The sequence below is a fragment of the Pelodiscus sinensis genome, chromosome 9 (genome assembly GCF_052426305.1).
Source record: "Pelodiscus sinensis isolate ZL-2025 chromosome 9, ASM5242630v1, whole genome shotgun sequence".
Taxonomy (NCBI): domain Eukaryota; kingdom Metazoa; phylum Chordata; order Testudines; family Trionychidae; genus Pelodiscus; species Pelodiscus sinensis.
The window spans coordinates 26,361,835-26,382,945 of NC_143060.1; the positions used below are offsets into that span (position 1 = coordinate 26,361,835).

General features: G+C 45.4%; 1 protein-coding gene across 3 annotated transcripts in view; it reads left to right on the plus strand.

The window, feature by feature from the left end:
* ST6GALNAC3 (ST6 N-acetylgalactosaminide alpha-2,6-sialyltransferase 3) overlaps nucleotides 1-21,111 on the plus strand; it is a 339,199-nt gene that overhangs the window by 238,744 nt on the left and 79,344 nt on the right. The window contains exon 4 of one of the 3 annotated variants that reach the window (XM_075936280.2): nucleotides 11,416-19,194. The exons of the other annotated variants lie outside the window; for them this stretch is intronic. Coding sequence (XP_075792395.2) covers nucleotides 11,416-11,941 — 526 coding nt within the window. The 3' untranslated portion in view covers nucleotides 11,942-19,194. Of the gene's footprint in view, nucleotides 1-11,415; nucleotides 19,195-21,111 lie in introns of those variants that run through there. 3 annotated transcript variants of the gene reach the window in all.

Here is a 21,111-nt window from a genome sequence, read left to right on the forward strand (position 1 = left end):
CCTGTTAAGTACACATTCTTTGGCAACAAAGGGGGGAAGAAACAGGTTGGTCTGCATTTTAGCAACATGGACCTCTATCACCATGAGAGTCCATGTCTCCATCCTTCCCTCTGGAATGAAATTTATCTAGGGGTATTCTTCAGGATAATGCATTTCAAAGGTTAACTGGACTTGGAAAGTGAGGGGCAAAACCACCCAGGTTGTGTCTCTTTCTCTTTGTTCACTTAAGATGATGAAGGAACCAGCCTTTTGACTTTGGGAGGGTTTCTAATCAGAAAGTTTAGTAGTCCCTGTTGCTGGGAATATGCACTAAGTATTTCACCTTGAACCAAGACTAGCTTATAAGGTTTTAGCTGCTAGAAAGTGTTTCATCTTTATTTTTCTCATAGCTCTTTCTGACTTCTGTGCCTTAAACTTGTACTCGCTTAATACACTTGTACTTAAATAATTTGTTTTATTTTTAATCCAAAATGAATCCAGTGCTGTATTTAAACTGAACAGTTTGGTAACTGCAGTTAAAATAACCAGGGCTGAGGACAGACTTTGCTGGGCCCAAGACAAGCCTGGCTCCATGCCCTGGAAGGTCCAGAGCCTCAGGCAGAAAGGGCGAGGCTAATCTCCCCCAAACAGCCCTGCAGAGATGCTGGGCATGTACCCCCCAGGGGTCTGGTGGTGATTTAAAGGGCCTGGAGCTCTGACCACTGCTGCTGCTGAGGTGGCTGGGAGGCCTGAGCCCTTTTAAATGACCAGACTCCAGAGCAGTTGCTCCCTTGCTCTCCCCCCCGACTCCCACCACCCACTGGTGGCCCTGAAAATGGTAAGATGTTGAATATTGACCCTTTACAGGGGCAACATACCTTTAATATATGAATTGACCAGGAGAGGGCTGGACAGCACAGAACAGACATTTGGGGGAAATTCGGGACTGGACTGGTGCCAGGGTCACCTTGCAGTTAGAACCAAGGCTGCTTGAAGGCAGAGTACAACTGGAGTATTGTTGATAGGCTGCTGAGGTACAGTTGCTGGACCAGGCTTATAGCTTACGCACACACTCGGAGTTTGAGCTGTATGCTGTTAGGATGTTTGCACATGATTCTGGTTGGGAGCTAAAACAGCAAAGCATTTTGAGGCACCCAAGGTTGTGGGGCAGGCAGTGGCACCCCTACACACACACTGTTCCCTGGAATGTGACAGCAACATTAGTAACTCTTGACCCAGTGGTACAGTCCTAGTGGAACTAATACATATTTGCCCTCTTTCCGTGAGAAAGAGGAGTTGATTTTATTGAAGGGTTGGGAAATCTACTGGGAAATTAGATGAGATCATTCACTGCATTTGTTTATAACAAATCTTAATGAGTTGAGTTAATCTTGATGGATTTTTTTAAATTAAATTGAGATGGAAGATGAAATAATTAACATTACTATGAACCCAAAATCAAATGCAGCCACCTCTGCAATGAAACAAAGCAGCTGTTTAGCAGCACACGAGCATTTAAGAATGGAAGTGAAGACAAACCATCTTACTGAAACTACAGGGAAAGTGTAGCTATGAAAGGTGTTACTACAGCTAGTTGAAAAATGGGGATTTTTTTCATGAACATTTTTTATGGAAAGCTTTTTTTATTGAAAAAATTCAGATTTTTGGATCATCTCTAGCAATTACTCAAACTTGACATGAATCAGCAAACTGGGACTAACCTCTCTATTCTTGCAAAGAAACCTTTGACTTCTTTAATCGACCGAGATGGTGAATTTTTGGCTTTATGGGAGATATTTCCAAAAAGACAGCTGGCTTGATTATTTCCTGTCAGCAGTGTTATGCTGGTATAACCTGATTGGCTTTGTTCACTGCTGACTTATAGCAGGTAATAAAGTGAGAGTAGACTCAGACACAGAACCTCTAATAGCACAGTGTCCCAGCTCTGGGATTCTGACCCAGATGGTAGAGTTCCACCTACTGAATTATTATCAGCACCATTCCTTGTAAGCTCTGGAAATGGAGAAGTAACAGGCTGGCTGTTGATGAATGCTCTGTCTGTGTGGAGATTATTTGAAAGCTCCAGTTAAACCTTTATATATCGAGAGAGAGAAATATTACAAAGATAACTTTGCCAAAATAAAAAATAGAAAGATCCAAGGGATAGCTGCTCTATTACAAATGTCAGCCACACAATTAGGAGACAAGGTATACAAAATAGGAAATGTTCTATCTAACTCAGCAAGTTGTTTACCAGTGATAGCAGCAGGCAAATTCATTACAATGCTCATTGAGTGATGTGCACACAGAACCTCCTCTGCTTATGTTAGGGTACTAAACTTAAATATTATATGCCAATTCACATAAACTATTACTACAAAATCAATACACATTCAATCAGTATTAACATATATGCTGACTGAAAGTTAAGGAGGAGATCATCAGTCTGGAAATTGAAAAAGGCGGTAGTATCTTCATATGGTTGATTAAATGTGTGAAACTAACAAAGAAAATAATCTGTGAAGAAAGATGATGTGATACGGTCATGTTGTGTCATCAATTTGTATTAAATCTCAAGGGAGCAAGAGACTTTGAAGATTTGCTTTTCATTATGGCATGAATTAATGCTCAGCAGCTGAACTGAAAGAGGCTGGTATAAGAGTACTCTCGCTAACCATTTGCAATTGGATTCTATACAGAGAAATTAGATTTTGGAGTGATTTTATGAAAGACTTTCTTCTCTGAAGCAAGACTATAATGTCAGTTATCCCTTTTAGTGAGTCTTTAGATTAGGTGGGATTCTTACATATTGCTTCCTTTATCTACAGTTATCATCTAAAATTATTTTCAGGTGACATACTAAATTAATCCTATATTAAATGTAAGAACCTGTTGCAATTTTATATTTGAGATTTCAATTGCCTACAAAGTTCTAGGTCATGCAGCAAGAGGAAGTGAGCTATCTGTGGCATATGTACAAATGTTATTTTATTTCAGTTTATATGCACAGTTAATTACTTACAAAAATACAAGCTGAACTAACGTCACTAACAAAACCTTTTGCATCCAGAATCTTTCAACCCTCTCAACTCATGTTTGCCACATTTCTCCTGCCCCCAAACACAAATGCCCACTCCCATTCCATCTACCCTCTTGGGAAAAAATTCTACATAAAAAGATGGGCTTTGTAGCATGCCCTAAATATGGCACACTTGCCCCCGTTGCATTAGGGTGGGTGAGTTTGTTCCAAAGCCATGGCCTTCTACCGCCTCCCACCATTCTTCAGATTAATTCACCTTCTAACTATCTGCAGAAATGTCTCAACTGATCTTATCTAAAATTACTAAAACACAAGGAGAGCCGTGTCTCTACATGCTGTATTTTGCCATCAATTTTTAAGCCAAAGTTCCTCATTGAAATAAATTAATGTTGTGTAAAACCTGATGGCATAATAGCATATTGGACCAAAGCAGTAATATGGTGTTTTAGATTACTGACTTTAGATCTTAGCATGTGCAGTGTGTGCAGGGTTACTGAACAATGATTGGTACATGATCTATAGGCCTAATTCTCTGACTTCTTCTTGGATCTGGACTTTTAATACTCCAGTCTTCTGAAGAAGGGGGTTGTACCCACGAAAGCTCATGATACCATCTATATGTTTTGTTAGTCTTTATGGTGCTGCTAGACTATTAGTTGTTTTTTAAGTTTTTCCAAAAAAGAAGTTAGCCCTATACAAACTTCCTAAACCTGACATTCTTGGAAGAACATTTTGTAACCCGGGATGAGCAAAGCAGAGTTCACTAAGATACTTAATCAACAGGCTAGTTTGGGATCTGAATTACCTGCTCAGTGATTAGATATTGCTCTAGAAAAAAACATAATTAGGTAGACTTTGTGTATCTGAAGCTTAATCTAACAGTACTTTATCATATCTATTTGCACTTACCTAATTTTTTTTAAAATTACTTATATGATGAGACGCAAATGTAATTTTGCACGTACAGTAGAATCTCAGAGTTATGAACACCAGAATTATGAATTGGCCAGTTAAGCCACACCTCATTTGGAATTGTAAATATGCAGTCAGGCAGCAGAGACCACACTCCCCCCAAACAAAACAAATACTGTACAGTATGGTACCATTTTAAATGTAAGCTACTAACAAAGAAGAGGAACGGTAAAAAAAATTGGTGAGGTGAGGAAATTGTTTTGTTTAAATTAAGCTAGAAACAGCATTTTTCTTTTGCATAGCAAAGTTTCTAAGATATATTAAGTCAATGTTCAGTTGTAAACTTTTGAAAGAGCCATAACATTTTATTCAGAGTTATGAACATTTCAAAATTATAGAAAACTACATTTCTGAGGTTTCATAACTCTGAGGTTCAACTGTATAGGTAATCTGCTGTCCAGCTAAAGCCACATAATCTCTCTGTCTCTATTTGAATTAGTACTCATTGCAGTAAATGTACTTTTTCCAGAATGGGTTTTCTTGACTTGCAGCAACAAACTCATGGTTTCTACTGGCATCCTGGGGAACAGTTTCTCTCAAATGACCTTACCTTCTAGTCCTAAAAGTGTGGTGATGGTGGTTGGATTTGGGCTCTTTGGTGCAGCAAAAGATAGTACAGCCATCAATCATCAGATGCTGCAGGAAATTCTCTACTCAGAACTGACACATGCCATCATCATCAAGTCTCCACTGGTACATACCATAGAGCAGCTACTCAGAATCCAAGCATGCATTTAGGGCCTCATACAAAAGTCCTCTGAGCTCTCAACTCCAAACATTCGTAAACTAGGAGTCAGGGTCATCCCAACTTCCCAAACAAATCACATTGTCACGAATGTGAGATTTAAAAATAATATAGGGGAGGAGGGGTAATTTGCCTTCTGGGTTTTGATCTTTTAGGGCTGATATTTTTCTACTTTATTTTGTGAAAGAATGAGGGCCAGAAAATTCATTTTGTTTCCATGAAAGCTGAGATCCTCAGGTAATCAGATGACTCCAGGAGCTGGGGCTTTATGAATAGCACCAAGTATTCCAAGACTCCCAATCAAATCATGAGCATTGACAAGACTGGAGTCTTGCCATTGATTTCAAAGGACTTTGTATGACGCCAGCAAGCAATAAGTGAAGTTATGCATCAGTAAAGATATTGAGTGTTAGTGGAGGCAGAGCTATCCTATCCTTTTACAGTAGTATTATTCATAGGCAGCTTTCCTCTATCATACAGCACTGAAGAGCCTGGAAAATGTGCCTCAGTTTTTTCACATCAAACTCCCAGTGTTGAGTAGCAATGTTTCGTGTGGCTCTCATGCTCTTTTGGGTTGGAAGTCAAAGGAGGCATATGTGTTAGAGCAGGGGTGGCGAACCCATTTAACAAGGAGAGCGAAAACAGCGGCAGAAAAAATGCCAAGAGCCGTACCAGAATTGTTGAGGGAGGGAGGGGAGCTGGGTGTGGGGGCCATTTGGAGAAGAGCTGCAAGCGGCTCGCAAGCCATGGGTTGGCCACCCCGAGTTAGTTTCTTTTTGACAGTTCTAGGAATTCCCCCCAAAAAAGCTGAGGCTATGACTATATTACAGAGTTTTTCCAGGATACCAGAGGAATCCCAGAAAAACTCTGCCGCATCCAAGGAATGCGTCTGCTCTTCCGAAATTTTTTTTGGAAGAGCAGACGCATTTTTTGGGATCCCTGTAAACCTCGTTTCACGAGGAAGAAGGGATATGCCCTAAAGGAGGGTTTTCCGACATTTGGCTGCATGTAGACAGGCCAAATGTCAGAAAACCCCCTTCCGACAAACGAAGCAGAAAAAGGTATGCAAATTGCGGTTCACAATTTACATAACTTTTTCCGGAAAAAGACTGCAGTCTAGACACAGCCTGAGATAGGCCAGGGTTTGGGGTTATTCAGGAATCAGTTAAATGTCCAGCTTTCCACAACCTCCAGATATACTTTTGCTAAGAATCTTGTAATTTCTACAAAGTTCCTCATGTTCCAAAGTGCATAACTTCCGCATTTCAACTGCAGCATCTTCTTGACTGTTTTCTGAAAACATGCAGCCAGCATCACATCCTGTATGTCTGAGGAGGGGGTTTCAAAGATAATCTAGGAAAGCAAAGCACTTCAGTCTGAACAGTGCAAATGTCCTCCAAAATTGTTTTTAGTAGCCTGAGCAGCACCATTCTCCCTCCCCTGCCCAAACCAGTTAACAGTGACAATACATTATAGAAGCAATTGATGAATTTATTAACAGAGCTCAGCCAACAGTACATTTCACCACTAGTCGCCTATTACTTTTATCAGCTCTGCCATATTTAATGTCTTTTTCCTCAGACAGTGATTTAAGTGCTGTTAGATTGTCTCTGTTGGATTACGATCCAGACATCTGACGACAGAGAAGCAAAAGTGTTAAACTTTAGAACACCACATATATGCAGGGGTACGCATTCAGAACTACACTAGACTGCACTGACACTCTGCCAGGGACAATAACCATAAACAAACATGAAGCACACAGACTCTGCTGAGTGAAATGTAAAGGCTTCAATAAGAGGTTTTTTAAAAATCCCATTACTTTCTGACAATCTTCAGATACTCCCTTTGTGATTGTCTTGCTGAGATACTCAGTTGGCAGTGTCACTTTGGCACTAGTAGCATAGCTTGGGGCAATTCTTGTCATAAATGCCCATTTAAATCGGCAGTCCAAAATCCTTACTGGTGACACTGGTGTTTAACCTGCAGACTGCCTCCACCTTTAGGTAATTTGAAAGCAGACCTCTCAGAGGGAGCAAGCATACTCGTTCCTGCCACATGTGCAGTCAAATCCCCTCCTCCATTGTGCCATCTACCTGTAATACCTGTGTCTTTGTGTCATTATGTATCTATGCCAAGGTGTAAAAAGTGGATGCCTGAAGTTCGGTTACTAAGTAAATGGCTTGATTTTTCCAAAGTGCTGAGAACCCAGCAGCTCCTTCTTGTTGTTAAACTTAATCACTATTTTTTTCTTTTTATATCTTTCAAATATAAAACTATGAGAAAGCTAGAACAGAACAATAGCCAATAGTGTGTCAGACCAAAGGTCCATCTAGCTCATTATCTTGTCTTCAGTGCCACATACTTCAGAGGAAATTAACAGAATAGGTGGCCATCAAGTGATCCATTCTTTCTTTCCCATTCCTAGCTCCTGGCAACCAGAGGCTGCCTACCTTGGCTAATCACCATTGGACCTTTCCTCCATGAATGTACCTAGTTCTTTTTTTTAAAATTCTACTATAGATATAATGATACTATAGAAAGTATTGATCACTAATTCCCCAACAGACAATTAATAGAAATGCACTTTAAACATCCAGGCAATTAATTTTGAGATAATTAATTTTGTTTGTGCAGAATCTTCCTGTAAGCTGATTTGGATGCAAGATGTCCAGGACTAAGTACATTGCAATAAATATAATAGACTCCTGCACAGGATAGGAAGAGAACATGATCTTTCAAATACTCACACATTTGCTATTTCTAAATCAATGACTTCAGATATCTCAAAGGCATTAGTCCCCCCAGAACTAAATTCCTGGCAAGTCTAAAACTGAAACCTCAATATCTGAGTGGCCTGGTCGGTGAGGGGGAAAGGGCAGAAGGCACTAATAGCCTTCACCCATCTGCTGTGCAGTGGTCAGGAACAGCTGCAATCCTCTCTGCTACCACTGCAGAGACTATTCCTGCCAGTGGTACCTGGGTACATCTTCCATATACTTCCTGGCTACATCTACATTGTGCTGCCCTGCACAAGAACATATGTAAATGAGGTGTGGCGATGAATACCACTGCGCCTCATTTGCATACTTAATGAGCTGCCATTTTCCGCAAAGGGCTTTTGCACAAGAAGGCGCAGTCTACACTGCTCCTCCTTACGCAAAACCTCCCTCTTGAGCAAGAGCCGTTCTGCCACGTTTTTCTTGTGCAAAAGCCCCTTATGCAAAAAATATGGCTCATTAAGTATGCAAATGAGGCACAGCGATATTCATCGTCACGCCTCATTTGCACATGTTATTGTGCAAGAGAGCGCAATGTAGATGTAGCCACTCTGTTTCTTGGCAAGATCATTCTTGTTCTGGATTGGTTCACCCCAGGATTTATGACCAAACTGGACTGGGTCTTGTGGCACAAAGTGGCTGCCCTTAAATACCTGGCCTCTTAATTACTTTAAAGTATAATATGTGTATTTGCTAGCTTTCAATAGGTTTGTTTGATAGTTTTCTCTTTGGATGTGCATTAGTGCAGTGTCCCGTCTCCTAAAATGAGATCTGCATTTTGAACACTTCCAAGCGTGAAGGTCTCTAGTTTAGGTAGAAAATTCTACAGGTTGAACCTCTCTAGTCCAGCATGCTCTGGTCCAGCAACACTTGTGGTCTAGCATGATTTTAGTTAGCCAGATGGCCACTTTTCATCAGTGTGGCCAAGTTTCCCGTGGTCCCATAAAGTTTGTTTACAGCCACCAATCCTGCTCTCAGCATTCTGTGCTGTTATTTAACTCTAAATTACCTCTCAATGTCTTCTAAGCAACCAAAAAGCAGTGAAAGTGTTGATAATGTTGCTAAGCATAAACATGTTTTTTTATTCTTTATCTACTTATTTCCTTGTGCCAATGCAGTAAAATTGTGTAACAATGCTAACACTTGGTTATGAAGAGAGCTGATAAGCCTTGGCTAGGAGTAGGCTTATATAGGGTGTTTCAATACAGTCATATATTATTGAGCAGAATTGCAAGTGTTGTTCCATTTATTTGCCTCAGTGAAATAAAAATAGAGACCCACTCACTACAATATTTACCTCGCGTGGTTTGGCAAATTCTCTGGGTCTGCACCCATCAGATCGCAAGGGTTCCAAACTAGAGAAGTTCAACCTGTACTTTCTGCTGCTCTGATGTGAATGTGGTGATGAAAGTGCTCTGAAATTTTTACATAATTGCAAGTGGAAATGAATTGTGTAAAAGTCAGGGTCATATTTCACCTGTCTCGTCCCCAAAAAATATGTCTGGAGTCTTGGATTTGGAGCCTTGTTCTGCCTTATCACTCATTGTTGCAATTAGCTGTATTACTGTACTGTGTGCATAATAAAAAAGCCTTTAATTTAGGAGGTACCCACCTTCTGTGCAGACCCACTTGTTAAAAGATGAGAATGAAGAGTGTAAGAGCATTAATCTCTACAATGAAAATGTATTTGGGGAAGGCATTAGCACACTAATGGCAAGGGTTTGGGTTTTTTTTACCTATAGTACTATACGTCACTTCGCAGCTTAATTAATCAGTTAAGATTAGTGCACTTTGTAATCAATTCCAAGAGTGATTGATGCATGTCATATTAATTGTAATAGTCACATGAAGCATGTCATATACAGAGTCGTTGTACAGCTGGGTCCCACGTTGAGTTGCTCATAAGGATTTAATGGCAGGAATATTTAAGAATTGCAATCAGGGAAATTGTATCTCACAATATGCTTTATTTCTTGCACATCTTAGACGATAACCTTCTCCTTCCCCCCATTTCTGATCTGTCCTTCTGTTCCTCCCCTCTGGTTCAATAGTTGGCAAAATAGCCATTTCCAAAGGTTTTCTGTTGCTGTGGAACAAGAGGTATAATTAAATTGTGTCTCAGTAGTGAAGGTTTCTAAATGATGATGAGCCAAAACTAATTGTATTGATTTGTTTATTACTGGCTTAGGAAGCTCATCAAACAAATGGACTGAAACTATTTCCATATTCTTATCTGGTTGGTAAATGAGAAACAAATAACACTTCCATATGTCTGTTTCATGGTTTCACTGCATTAATGATAATACTGATGAAAGACTCCAGCAAAAGAAGAGAGATCATCAACACTACATTTTTTTTCATCTGGCCTGTGCCACACTGCTTTCCACACTATGGCCCTAGGAGGAGCAAACTGAAATTGATATTGTTTGTTTCTTTTTAAAAATGTTGCTATTATTTTAAGTTTCACACATTGTCAGTGCTGGAAAATTAACTCTTTTAGGGTATGTCTACACAGCAAAGTTATTTCAAAATAACAGCCAAACCACTATTTCAAAATTAATTTGAAATAGCGGAGCGCTTATTTCAAATTTGGTAAACCTCATTCTATGAGGAATAACGCCAAATTCGAAATAGCTAAACTGAAATAAGTGCTGTGTAGACGCTTATTTCAAAATAGGGGGCCTCCAGCCCTTCCCAGGGTGCCCTGTTGGACACTCTGGGCCAAACCAGGAAAACTCTTCTGCCCCCCCCCCCCCCCCGCCCTGGAGCCCTTAAAAGGGTAGAGTCTGTTTGGCCACAGGGCCTGTGCTAGCTCCAGGCCTGCCAGCCCAGAGCCCACAGGCACTGCCCCTGAACCAGTTGCCAGCATGAGCCAATCAGCTAGCCCTCCACTGCTTCCCAGGAGAAGTCTGGCAGCATCCAGGAGCCTGCCAGGGGCTGGAAAGGCGGGTGCCTTCCTGGTCCAGTGCGGAGATCATGGACCTCATTGAGGTTTGGGGGGAATCCTCCAACGTCCATGGTCTCCGCACTAGACACATGAACACGGCACTCTACAGACAGATGGCTGGCAGCCTGACCACCAAAGGCCACATGCGCTCCCAGGAGCAGGTGCGCATGAAGATAAAGGAGCTGAGGCAGGCCTATGCCAGGGCCACAGGGGACAGCTCCAACCAGGGGCAGACCCAGACCTCTTGCCCTATTTCAACACCCTGGACCACATGCTGGGGGGCTGGATGGTCTGTGTCCCCCAGGTGGTCATCGACCCTGGGGCAGAGGGCCCTGACCAGGGCACAGAGGAGGAGGAGGAGGAGGAGGATGACAACAGCCATGAGTAGCAGGAGCCTGGAGGGAGCATGCCACTCACCCAGGACCCCCAAGCCATCACAGCAGCCAGGTCACCGCTGTCTTCTGACGCCAAGGAGGCCTCGACATGTGAGTGCCATCACTGTCCCCTTATGCAGGGCGGGGAGAGGGAACCCAGGGACCACACATGTAGGACTTGCTGATAATGGATCATGCAGCAACCTGTGCATGTGCCGTGCCAGCCGGGGCATATGGCCCCGGCTGGCTGCCACGCAGGGGCCCTGGCCTGATACCCACATGCATGTATGTATGAAGGCACATGACATGCTCCTGACCCCAGGGAGGGACACTGCACAATGCCCTCCCTCCAGAAGCCCCCTCTGTGCAGAAGCAGGGCACAGCTCCCCTTTCCCCTTCCCTGCCCCCACACTATATACAGCACAGGGGCATGGGTGCAGTCCCGGGCCAGCTCACACTCCCAGGGATAGCAGGACATGATGGTGCAGAGATCTGCCATCCTCGCCTTGCAGAGGGGGGCTGGGCTTCACCCACTATGTTCCCAGAGAGAACTGACCACTTCTCTTGTTTCTCCATAGCCGCACCAGCTGCGAGTGCAGGGCGCACAACCCCGCCCAGACTAGTAGGCTCACCCGGAACCAGGAGGAGTACCAGCAGCAGTACCTGGGGTTACTGCAAAGGCAGGTCTACAGCCAGGACCACTGGGTGCAGGAAGACCTCCAGCTGCAGCGGGAGAGCTTGCAGGAGGTGCTTGACCAGGGCTGGGCCATCTGCGACCACCTGCAGACCCTGGTGCAGAGATTGGTGCCTGCTGCTGCTCCAGCCCCTGCAGCTGCCCCAGCTATCGCTCCTTCTCCCACTCCTGATCCTGCTCCCACTTCTTCCTCTCCCCCACCCGCCCAACCCTCCATACCTGCTCCCCCAGGGAGATGCCGAGGCCCCCCCACCTGCAGTGCTTGGAGACAGGTGGGCTGGCAAGACCTCCCAACCCTGAGCTTCTCCTCCCCCTTCCTCCCTTTGCCTTCCTCTTCCAGCTCCCTCCTCCCAGGTTCCCCCGCCCCTTTCCCACCCTCATTCCTTTCCCACCCTAGTTATGTTCAATAAAGAGAGTTTGTTTTTGGCAACACATGTGTTTTTATTTGACATCAGGAAGGGGGGTTAGGGAGGGGAAAGTGGAAGGACGTAAGGGTGGAATAAGGCACAAGTCCCCAGTGGGGCACGCCAGGGAGACTTCACTCCTCCTCCATCAGGAAGCTCTCCCACCGGGCCTCCCAGATACCGACAGCCCCCCGATGGACCTCCCAGTTGGAAGCCGTGCCGGACTACACATACAGGCCAGCCAAGTGGTCAACCTCTGCCATCCAGGCTGGCAGGAAAGCCTCCCCCTTCCACTCACACAAATTGTGCAGCACACAGCACGCTGCCACCATGTGTGGAATATTCCACTCAGAGAGGTCCAGGCGGGTGAGGAGGCATCTAAATCGGGCCTTCAGCTGGCCGAAGGCACCCTCCACCACAATGCGGGCCCTGCTGAGCCTGACGTTAAAGGACAGTCAGGAGGGGTTGAGGTATCGAGGGTAGGGCTTCATGAGCAAGGGTTGTAGTGGGTAGGCTGCATCCCCCACCAGACACACAGGCATGTCCATGTCCCCAACCCTGATGTGGCGGTCGGGGAAGAAAGGTCCAGCATGAAGCCTTCGGCACACGGAGGAGTTGCGGTACACCTGCGCATCATGTGCTTTGCTGGACCAGCCCACGTTTATGTCCAAGAACTGGCCCTGGTGGTCAGACACGGCTGCAGGATGACTGAGAAGTATCCCTTCCGGTTTATGTACAGGGAGGCCTGGTGTTCTGGGGCATAGATGGGGATGTGCGTCCTGTCGATTGCCCCCCTGCAGTTGGGGAAGCCCAGAGCACCAAACCCCTTGATCACCATGTCCAAATCAGTGAGGCGGATGACTCTGCGAAGCGGCACTCTATTGATGGCCTTGACCACCTGCAGCGGGACACGCAAAACCAAGAGTCACTGGGGTGCCAGAGTGACTGAGAGTTCTCCTTCCCCACCACCTCCCCCCACACTTTTCCCTAGGGCAGCCCATCTCCTCCTCACACTCCTCCTTCCTGGCATAGTGGCCGGAGATTGCCATACGTGGATGAACACTACTCCAACGGTGGATCTCCCCATGCCAACCTGGTTCGCCATGGATCGGTAGATATCCAGCGTGGAGAGCTTCCAGAGGGCGATGGCCACATGCTTGTGGAGGGGAATGTTGGGCCTCATGCATGTGTCCCGTCGCTGCAGAGCAGGGGCAAGCCACTCACACAGCTCGAGGAAGGTGTCCTTCTTCATTCTGAAATTCTGGGTCCATTGCTGGGTTCCCCAGCGCTCCAGGACGATGTGGTCCCACCAGTCACTGCTAGTGTCCAGATGCCAGATGCAGCGGGGCACGCTGGCATCCGGGCACTGCTGCTGCTCCTCCATGACCCCCAGGGGTGGGTCCAGAAGAGGGCCTGTGGATTGGGCTGCAGCAGATGCTGCCAGGCAGTCTCCAGCAATTGCAGCCAGGCTTGCAGAAAGACATCCAAAATGAGCACCAGAGTGCCCAGAGGCAGCTCTGGCTCTATGGTGCTGAGTGCTGAGGTGTCCCGAGTCAGGGCAACCAAAACAAGCAGAGAAAAAAATGCTTTGCTGTCCCTCAGCGAGGTAGACAAGCAAGCAGGGACAGCTGAGAACCGGCTGTCCAGAGGGGTCTTTTTAAGAACAAGCCTCAGATAGCCTCAGACAGCAGCCACACAAAGCAACTACTGACCTGATGCCCTGCTGGAACTGCTTTCAGCTGGCCTTAAATGTTATTCAGCATCCAATCAATGTGGACACGCTATTTCAAAATAGCAAAACGCTATTTCAAAATGCATTTTGTGTGTAGACACGTAATTTCGAAATAACTTATTTCGAATTAACTATTTTGAAATAAGATATTTCGAAATAATGCTGTAGTGTAGACATACCCTAACAGATCTGGAAAATGCTACATAGGAGTGAGGCCAGGCTCCTTATGTCAACCTGACAATGTGCCTCAACATTAATTTAAGCGGATCATCTGTGGAGGGTCATCTCCATACACATTCATTATTTGGCCTCCATGTTGAACAGAACTCGATGAAAAATGCAAAATAAATATTCCCATTGATATTAATTTTCATTTCAAAATGAATTTGCTTCAGAATCCCACGTTCATCCTCTGCAAAGATCTGGATAAACAAATCTGCTACAAATGTCAACAGAAAATGAATTTCAAAGTCACACACATGAGTATTCAAAGGAACTGAGATTTAAATCTGAATCCGTAAGTAGTCATGGTGGAAATGCTCATCCAGTTGTGGAACAGACACACAATTGCTTGTGATTAATCACAGCTGAAATTTTAGTGATCAGGTATCCCTGATCAGGCCATAGAGCAGGAAAACTAGACGAGCTAATGCTCAAATAAATCCAAAATATGACCTTATCTAAAGACCACTGAAGTCAACAGGGTTCTTTCCATTAACTGTACTGGGGTTTGGATCAGGCCTATAATGAAGATATATAAGGTAATCCACAAGCAGGCAAAATATTAAATTTATTGAATAAATTATTTATTGTGAATTTATAGATGAACTGTAATGTGTCTGACACGAGGCCTGGTCTAACCATCACAGTTCAGTCAGCCCTGCCTGAGCCATAATAACCTGCCTCCCAGCCTAAATGAGGTCAGATGATAGCCTGAAACACCTGGACCTCATAAAAGTGCTGAAAAAAACCTAGTTCGGAAAAGGAATCACAGGAAGCGAGTTAGGCTCCTATAGTAGGATTTAAAGTAAAGTCTGGAAAGACTCCAGGAAAACAGCCTGAAGTTACTCAAAGAGTTGAACTCTTTGTTTTATGCTCTGAAAGACATGGCAGTGGATGATTTTAACTGTTTACATACAGTATGAACCTGCAAGATATTGAGTTCTTTCTCTTCAGGCCGATATGTCTTCAGGAAATCAAAGTGTGCTTCCCAGCATGGGTAGACAGACCTGCAATAGCTGTTGTTGAATTAGCTAGCTAAAAATAGCAGTCTGAGGCAGCTGCTCACTCTTACCACTTGCCCAACCCCTTGGATACGTAACTGGATGGCCAACCCGAGCCACCTCCCATGGTGCCATGGCCACACTGCTATTTTTAGCTTGCTAGTTCAAGCACAGCTAGAGGAGAGCTGATGGGTGCCTGTCCACTTGCACTGGGATTAGGGAGCACCCTCCCACCTCCTGTGTAGATGTCCCCTGAGGGTCAGTGTTCTATCCCAGATCAGGAAAGACTGAGGGTATGTCTAGACTACCCTTATGCCTCATAAAACAAGGTTTACAGAATCGGCCGATAAAGGCGTTCTTTGTCGACCGATCCCCGTCTTGACAGCCGCTTTTTGCCGACAAGCTGCTGACTCAGCAAAATGCGGTGGCCATTTTTATTCAAATGACGTGCAGGAGATTTAAATCCCTGCTTCATTTGTAATGTCGGTATGTCTAATTTACATCCCTCTGGCGACAGAGGGATGTAGTCTAGACATACCCTGAATGAAGGGAAGCCCGGAGAGGGTGAGGCTGTTAGGAACTGCAGGGAAGGAGTCTAGGAATCAGGGCTCTCTCCCAGAATCCCAGAAAGTACTGGAGACTGAGCCTGGACTGCAGAGGAACCCAATCAGAAGAACTTGTTTGTTTTGGACTTTTGTTACCCCAGAAGAGGATTGAACTCTGAGAGTGACCCAGCCAAAGAGTTGAGCCCTCAGTGAGAGAGGTGGGGTGTCACGGAGTGTGTCAGCTTAGCCAGCAGGGCAGATATGTCCTATGTCATTATATGATTTATTTTGAGGATATACCTTCCCAGGCACAATGAATTTGAGAGCAGGCTCTACTTCCATGAGCAATCCAGGTATAGTATCCAATCAAGCAATTAAGGATCTGCTCCTTCTCCCATTGAATGTGTTGGCAAACTCCCAGGCTATGTCTACACTACAAGGTTTTAGTGCAAAAACCACGGTTTTAGCACAAAAACTGGTGGAGTATCAACACCTCAAGCGCATTTTTGTGCAAAAAAAAATAGAGTAAATCGACAGCTTTTGCCAGTAGAGTTATTCCTCTCCCCACGAGGAATAACTCCTTTTTGCGCTACAGCTGTTGTGCAAAAAGGCATGTGTGGACGCTCCACAGGGGTTTCTGGCGCAAATAGAGCCTATCCAAAAAAGCACAGGTGCTCTGATGGCCATTCTGTGAACTTTCTTGCACAAAAGCGTCCATGCAGTGTAGACGCTCTCTTGTGCAAAAGCACATCACTTTTGCGATGCGCTTTTGAGGTGTGGACACACGTTTGCTCAAGAAATTTTTGTGGAAGATCTCTTTAAAAAAAAGCTTCTTGTGCAAAAACCCTACGGTGTAGACAAAGCCCCACTACCTTCAGTGTATGCAAGGAAAGAGCCAGGCCCTTTAACTTTACAAATAATATAAAATAAGTGAAGGCAGTTTTTATTTCTATGGTGTAGAATGATCCCATTTCTTTTCAGAAATATATCTTCCTTTTGCCCTAACGAAGCAGATGAAATTATAAGTGTTAACCCCTATGTCAAATCTTATAAGTACTGCACAGCACAATATATTGTGTCAGCTTTGGCTCAGCTAGCAGCTTTTGCTCCAAAGAGGATTCAATACAAGTTGGAGGTGGAATTACCCTTACATCCCTGGAGAAGTTGATCCTGTCAGCTAGGCAGAGCACTGCTCAAACTGCTGCACTGCATACTATGTCTAGACTGTGGAAAAGTTAATAATGATGGAAGTGGATCTAAAGGTACAGGGAATTATGTGCTATAGTTATTAAACTTTCACCTTTATGATGTTTTAAACTCATAAAACACATTTTAAACTAGGCTACATACAAGATAATATTACAGCGCGGAAAACTGCCTTTTAGTATAGCGTATAGCGCAGATGTCAGCACCTCACTTCGTGTTCTGTGTTGCAACAAACAGGAGCTGAGAAACGGCAGCTTTACTGTTCCCTTTATTCAACTTAACTGTGAGAATTTTGCCACTGACATCTGTGGAAGCAGGATAGGCCTTTTGCAAAGTGGTGCCACTTGGGACGATAAGCCATTCCCGCCCCCTTATGTTGCACTGCTTGCAGTCTGTGATTGCACAATTGCAGTGCTTTGTAAACATTTGTGATGTTTTAGCCTCACAGCTCCCTTGTGAGGTATATTATAGGGTTGCCAAGTGTCTGGCTTTCAACTGGACAGTCCAGTATTTGAGCTTTCTGTTCAGGAAAGAAACTGAGAAAATATAAAGGAGACGATATAAATGTCCAGTATTTTCTCAATAAGATGTAATGTAGATTGTGATGTAATGTCAAGTGTATCCAGTATTTTTGTTGAAACCATCTGGCAATCCTATATATTATCCTACTTTGTAGATGAAGGAATTGAACCACTGACATTGGCTTGTTCAAGTTCACAGAGAAAGTTGATGACTGAGTGAGAAGTAGAGCCCATATTTCACTGTAATTGGTTGTTTAACTGTAAGGCAACCTTTCCTCCCTATGGGTATGTCTAACTACAAAGTTAATTCGAAATAACAGCAGTTATTTCGAATTAACTTCAATAGCGTCTATACATGCAAACCGCTATTTCGAATTTAATTTGAAATAGCGGAGCGCTTATTTTGAATTTGGTAAACCTCATTCTAGAAGGAATAATGCCAAATTCGAAATAGCTATTTCGAATTAAGTGCTGTGTAGACACTTAATTCGAAATAGGGGGCCTCCAGCCCTTCCAAGTTTCCCCTGGTGGCCACTCTGGGCACAACCAGGAAAACTCTTCTCCTCTCCCACAGCCCCGGGGCCCTTAAAGGGGTAGAGTCTGGCCACTGGGCACGTGCCAGAGCCAGGCCTGCCAGCAGCCACAGACCCTCACCCATAGGCTGCACAATGGCAGACAGTAGCAGCCAGCCGTCCCCCGCCCAGTCCCCCAGCACCTAGGGGCCAGCCAGGGGCCATAAACGGCGCACACCCTTTGGACTAGTGCGGAGATCATCGACCTCCTTGAGGTTTGGGGGGAGGCCCCAATGTCCATGATCTCTGCACTAGGCAGAGGAATGTGGCCGTCTACAGCCGCATAGCGGCCACCATGGCCCGCAAGGGATAACGGCACACCCAGGAGCAGGTGCTCCTCAAAGTCAAGGAGCCGTGACTGGTGTACGCCAGGGCCACCAGGGCAGTGTTGAAGCAGGGGCTAACCCCTGCCCCTACTTCCCCGCCCTCGACCGAATCCTAGATGCAGGCGGTCCACGCCAGCCCGGGAGGCAGCAAGCCAGGAGCTGAGGGCCCTGACCCGGGCACACCAGAGGGGCCACCACCAGCTGTCCCAGCACTGGAGTCAGCAGGGTCGTCCGGGGAGGCCATACCAGGTAAGTGCCAGCACTGTCCCCTACCCGGGCGGGAGGTGGGGAAGGTGACCAGGGACTGCACGCATGGGCCATGCGTCCCATAAATAACGCAGCCACTTGGGCAGGTGGCTCCAGCTGCATGCCACACAGGGGCCATGGCCTGATGGGCACATGCATGTGTGAAGAGACCTGACACACTCCTGACCCCGAGGCGGAACACAGCAGGATGCCCTCCTGTCAAACACCCCATCTACGCAGAGGCAGGGGACAGCTCCCCCCACCTCAGTCGCACTATACACGGCACAGGGGCATCAGTGTGGTCTCAGGGCACCTCCCACTCCCAAGTATAACTGGACAGTCCACACATGGCCTCTGGGCAAGCACAACGGCTCTGATGGTGCAGGGCACGGTCATCCTCACCTCGCAGGGGGTGGGGGAGCTGGGCTTCACCCACTGTGTCCCCAGGGAGAATTGACCACTTCTCTTCTTTCTCCACAGCTGCACCAGCTGTGCGTGCAGGGCGCACCACCCCGCCCGGGACATCCTCCTGCACCCGAGGGCTCCACAGGACCACCGCAACACTGCAGGGGTATCACGAGCAGCACCTGGCAGCCCTGCGAGACCAGACCCGCATCACGGAGCAGCAGGCACAGGAAGAACAGGAGTTCTTGTGGGAGCTGCTTAGCCAGGGTCGTGCCATCTGTCACCATCTGCAGGCCCTGGTGCAGAGCATGCTGCCCCATGCCACTCCCATGCCTGCTGCTCCCCCAGCTCCCGCTCCTCCTCCCACTCTTTCTCCCCCTCCCACCTCTCCCTCCTCAATCTCCACACCCCCCCACCTCAACTGCCACACCCTCCTCCCCATTCCCCCTGGGGACTCCAAGGCCCCGACACCCTGTGCTGGGAGACGTGAGCTTCTCCTTCCCCTTCTTCCTCTTGCTTCCCCCTTCCAGCTCCCTCCTCCCAGTTTTCCCCTTCCCCTCTCCGACCCTCTCTCCTGCCCTCTTCTGCCTCCTTTCTCCAGTCTCCCCAGAAGTTCATCCCCCCCCCCACTTGTCTTAAATAAAGACAGTTTCTGTTTTTGAAAATACGTGTATTTTATTTGACATCAGAAAGGGGGGTTAGGAAGGGGTAAGTGTAAGCACGTGAAGGAGGAATGAGGCACAAGCCCCCAGTGAGGCAGACCACAGAGACTGTTAGTGCTCCTCAGGGCGGAAGCTCTCCCGCAGGGCCCCCTGGATACTGACAGCCCCCTGATGGACCTCCTGGATGGCAGCCTGCAGAAAGTGCAGCCAGGCTGATGGCAATGCGTCCACAAGATACACCAGAGTACCCAAGGGCAGCTCTGTCTCCATGTTGCAGAGTGCTAGGGTGTCCCAAGTGAGGGCAAGCAGAGCACTCCAAGACACAAATGCTTTGCTGTCCTTCAGCGAGGTAGACCAGCAAGCAGAGAAACCTGAGAACTGTCTGTCTGGGATGAGGGGGTTGGGTCCCTTTAAGCACAGACCTCAGATAGCCTGAAGCAGCAACCCCACACTCTAAGTCCGACCCTGATACCCTGTTTGCACTGATTCCGGCCAGCCTTACCTTCGATTCAGGATCCACTCAATATGGACTCGTTATTTCAAATTAGAAAAACGCTATTTCAATTTAGTTTTTGTGTCTAGATGCGTTATTTCAAATTAGCTTAATTCGAATTAACTATTTCGAATTACGTTAAACGAAATAGCGCTGTAGTGCAGACATACCCTATGAGCAATACTGTCATAATGCTGCCATAGGGACTAAAGAACAGGAGAGTTAAAACCAGCAGTAGAGATCAAGAAGCAAAACTCTGAGCTGATTCCAGGTTTTAACAAAACTTCTCAAAGTTTGAGAATATTTAGAGCCTGGGTTTACATTTAGTCCATTTTAAAGATAAGGACTCTTTGAAAAGTTTTGGTCTATATCCTGGTTCAGACTATTTATATGCCTAAGATAAATAAGAACAAACTGACTTCTGGTAAGGTGAACATCAAAATTCACCACCATATTTAATAACATTTTTATGTTCACAGAAAAATAATGACATTGTTTATTGTTATAGATATTCAGAATACTTTCATTAGAAAGAAATGACAAACTGTCCATGTTGGCCATGAATCTTTATAACATCTTAAAAACATTTTAAAATCTACACATTTAAAATGGTAGATGAAGTCAGAGGTCCAGGAAAAACTATTAATGAATTCTGATGAGCTAATCCAGAAGCAGTGATTTCCATGTGTGATTTGATTTGGCTGCAGCTTGAGCTGAGAGCAAGCTGAACTCGGTCTTTTAGCATGCAGATATTTGCATATGCAGTCTAATTTGGTTAGCAGTGCTGTGTAACTCAAATCTGTAGCCGCTGCAGAGGTTAGGAATACAGTTTCAATGTCTGTTCTTATCTCATTAAGAGCCACAGATTTTTCTTTCATGGAATGACAGTTCTATCCTGCAGCAAGTTGAATGCCTTCTCTCAACTGCTAAATGCACTCTATCCAAAATGAATGGGAGTCGGGAGTACTCAGCGCCTGGTAGGAGGAACTCAGAACCTTGCAAGCTTAGACTGTATAGACACAATTAAAAAGATCTGCTGTCATGTCTTTTCAGGCATAATAGGAGAGCATAAAACAAAGAGCTGATGTCTTTGAATAATGGCTTTAGAGTTTTGTTTGATGTTGACTTGTTCTCATTTGTGTTCATATTGCAACAGGTGCACATGAGTAGTGTGCAAGGCAGTAGAAAGTTAGGTGCATTATCTGAAGTCTCCAGGTGTATTTGCTCTACCTGCTATAACTGAGA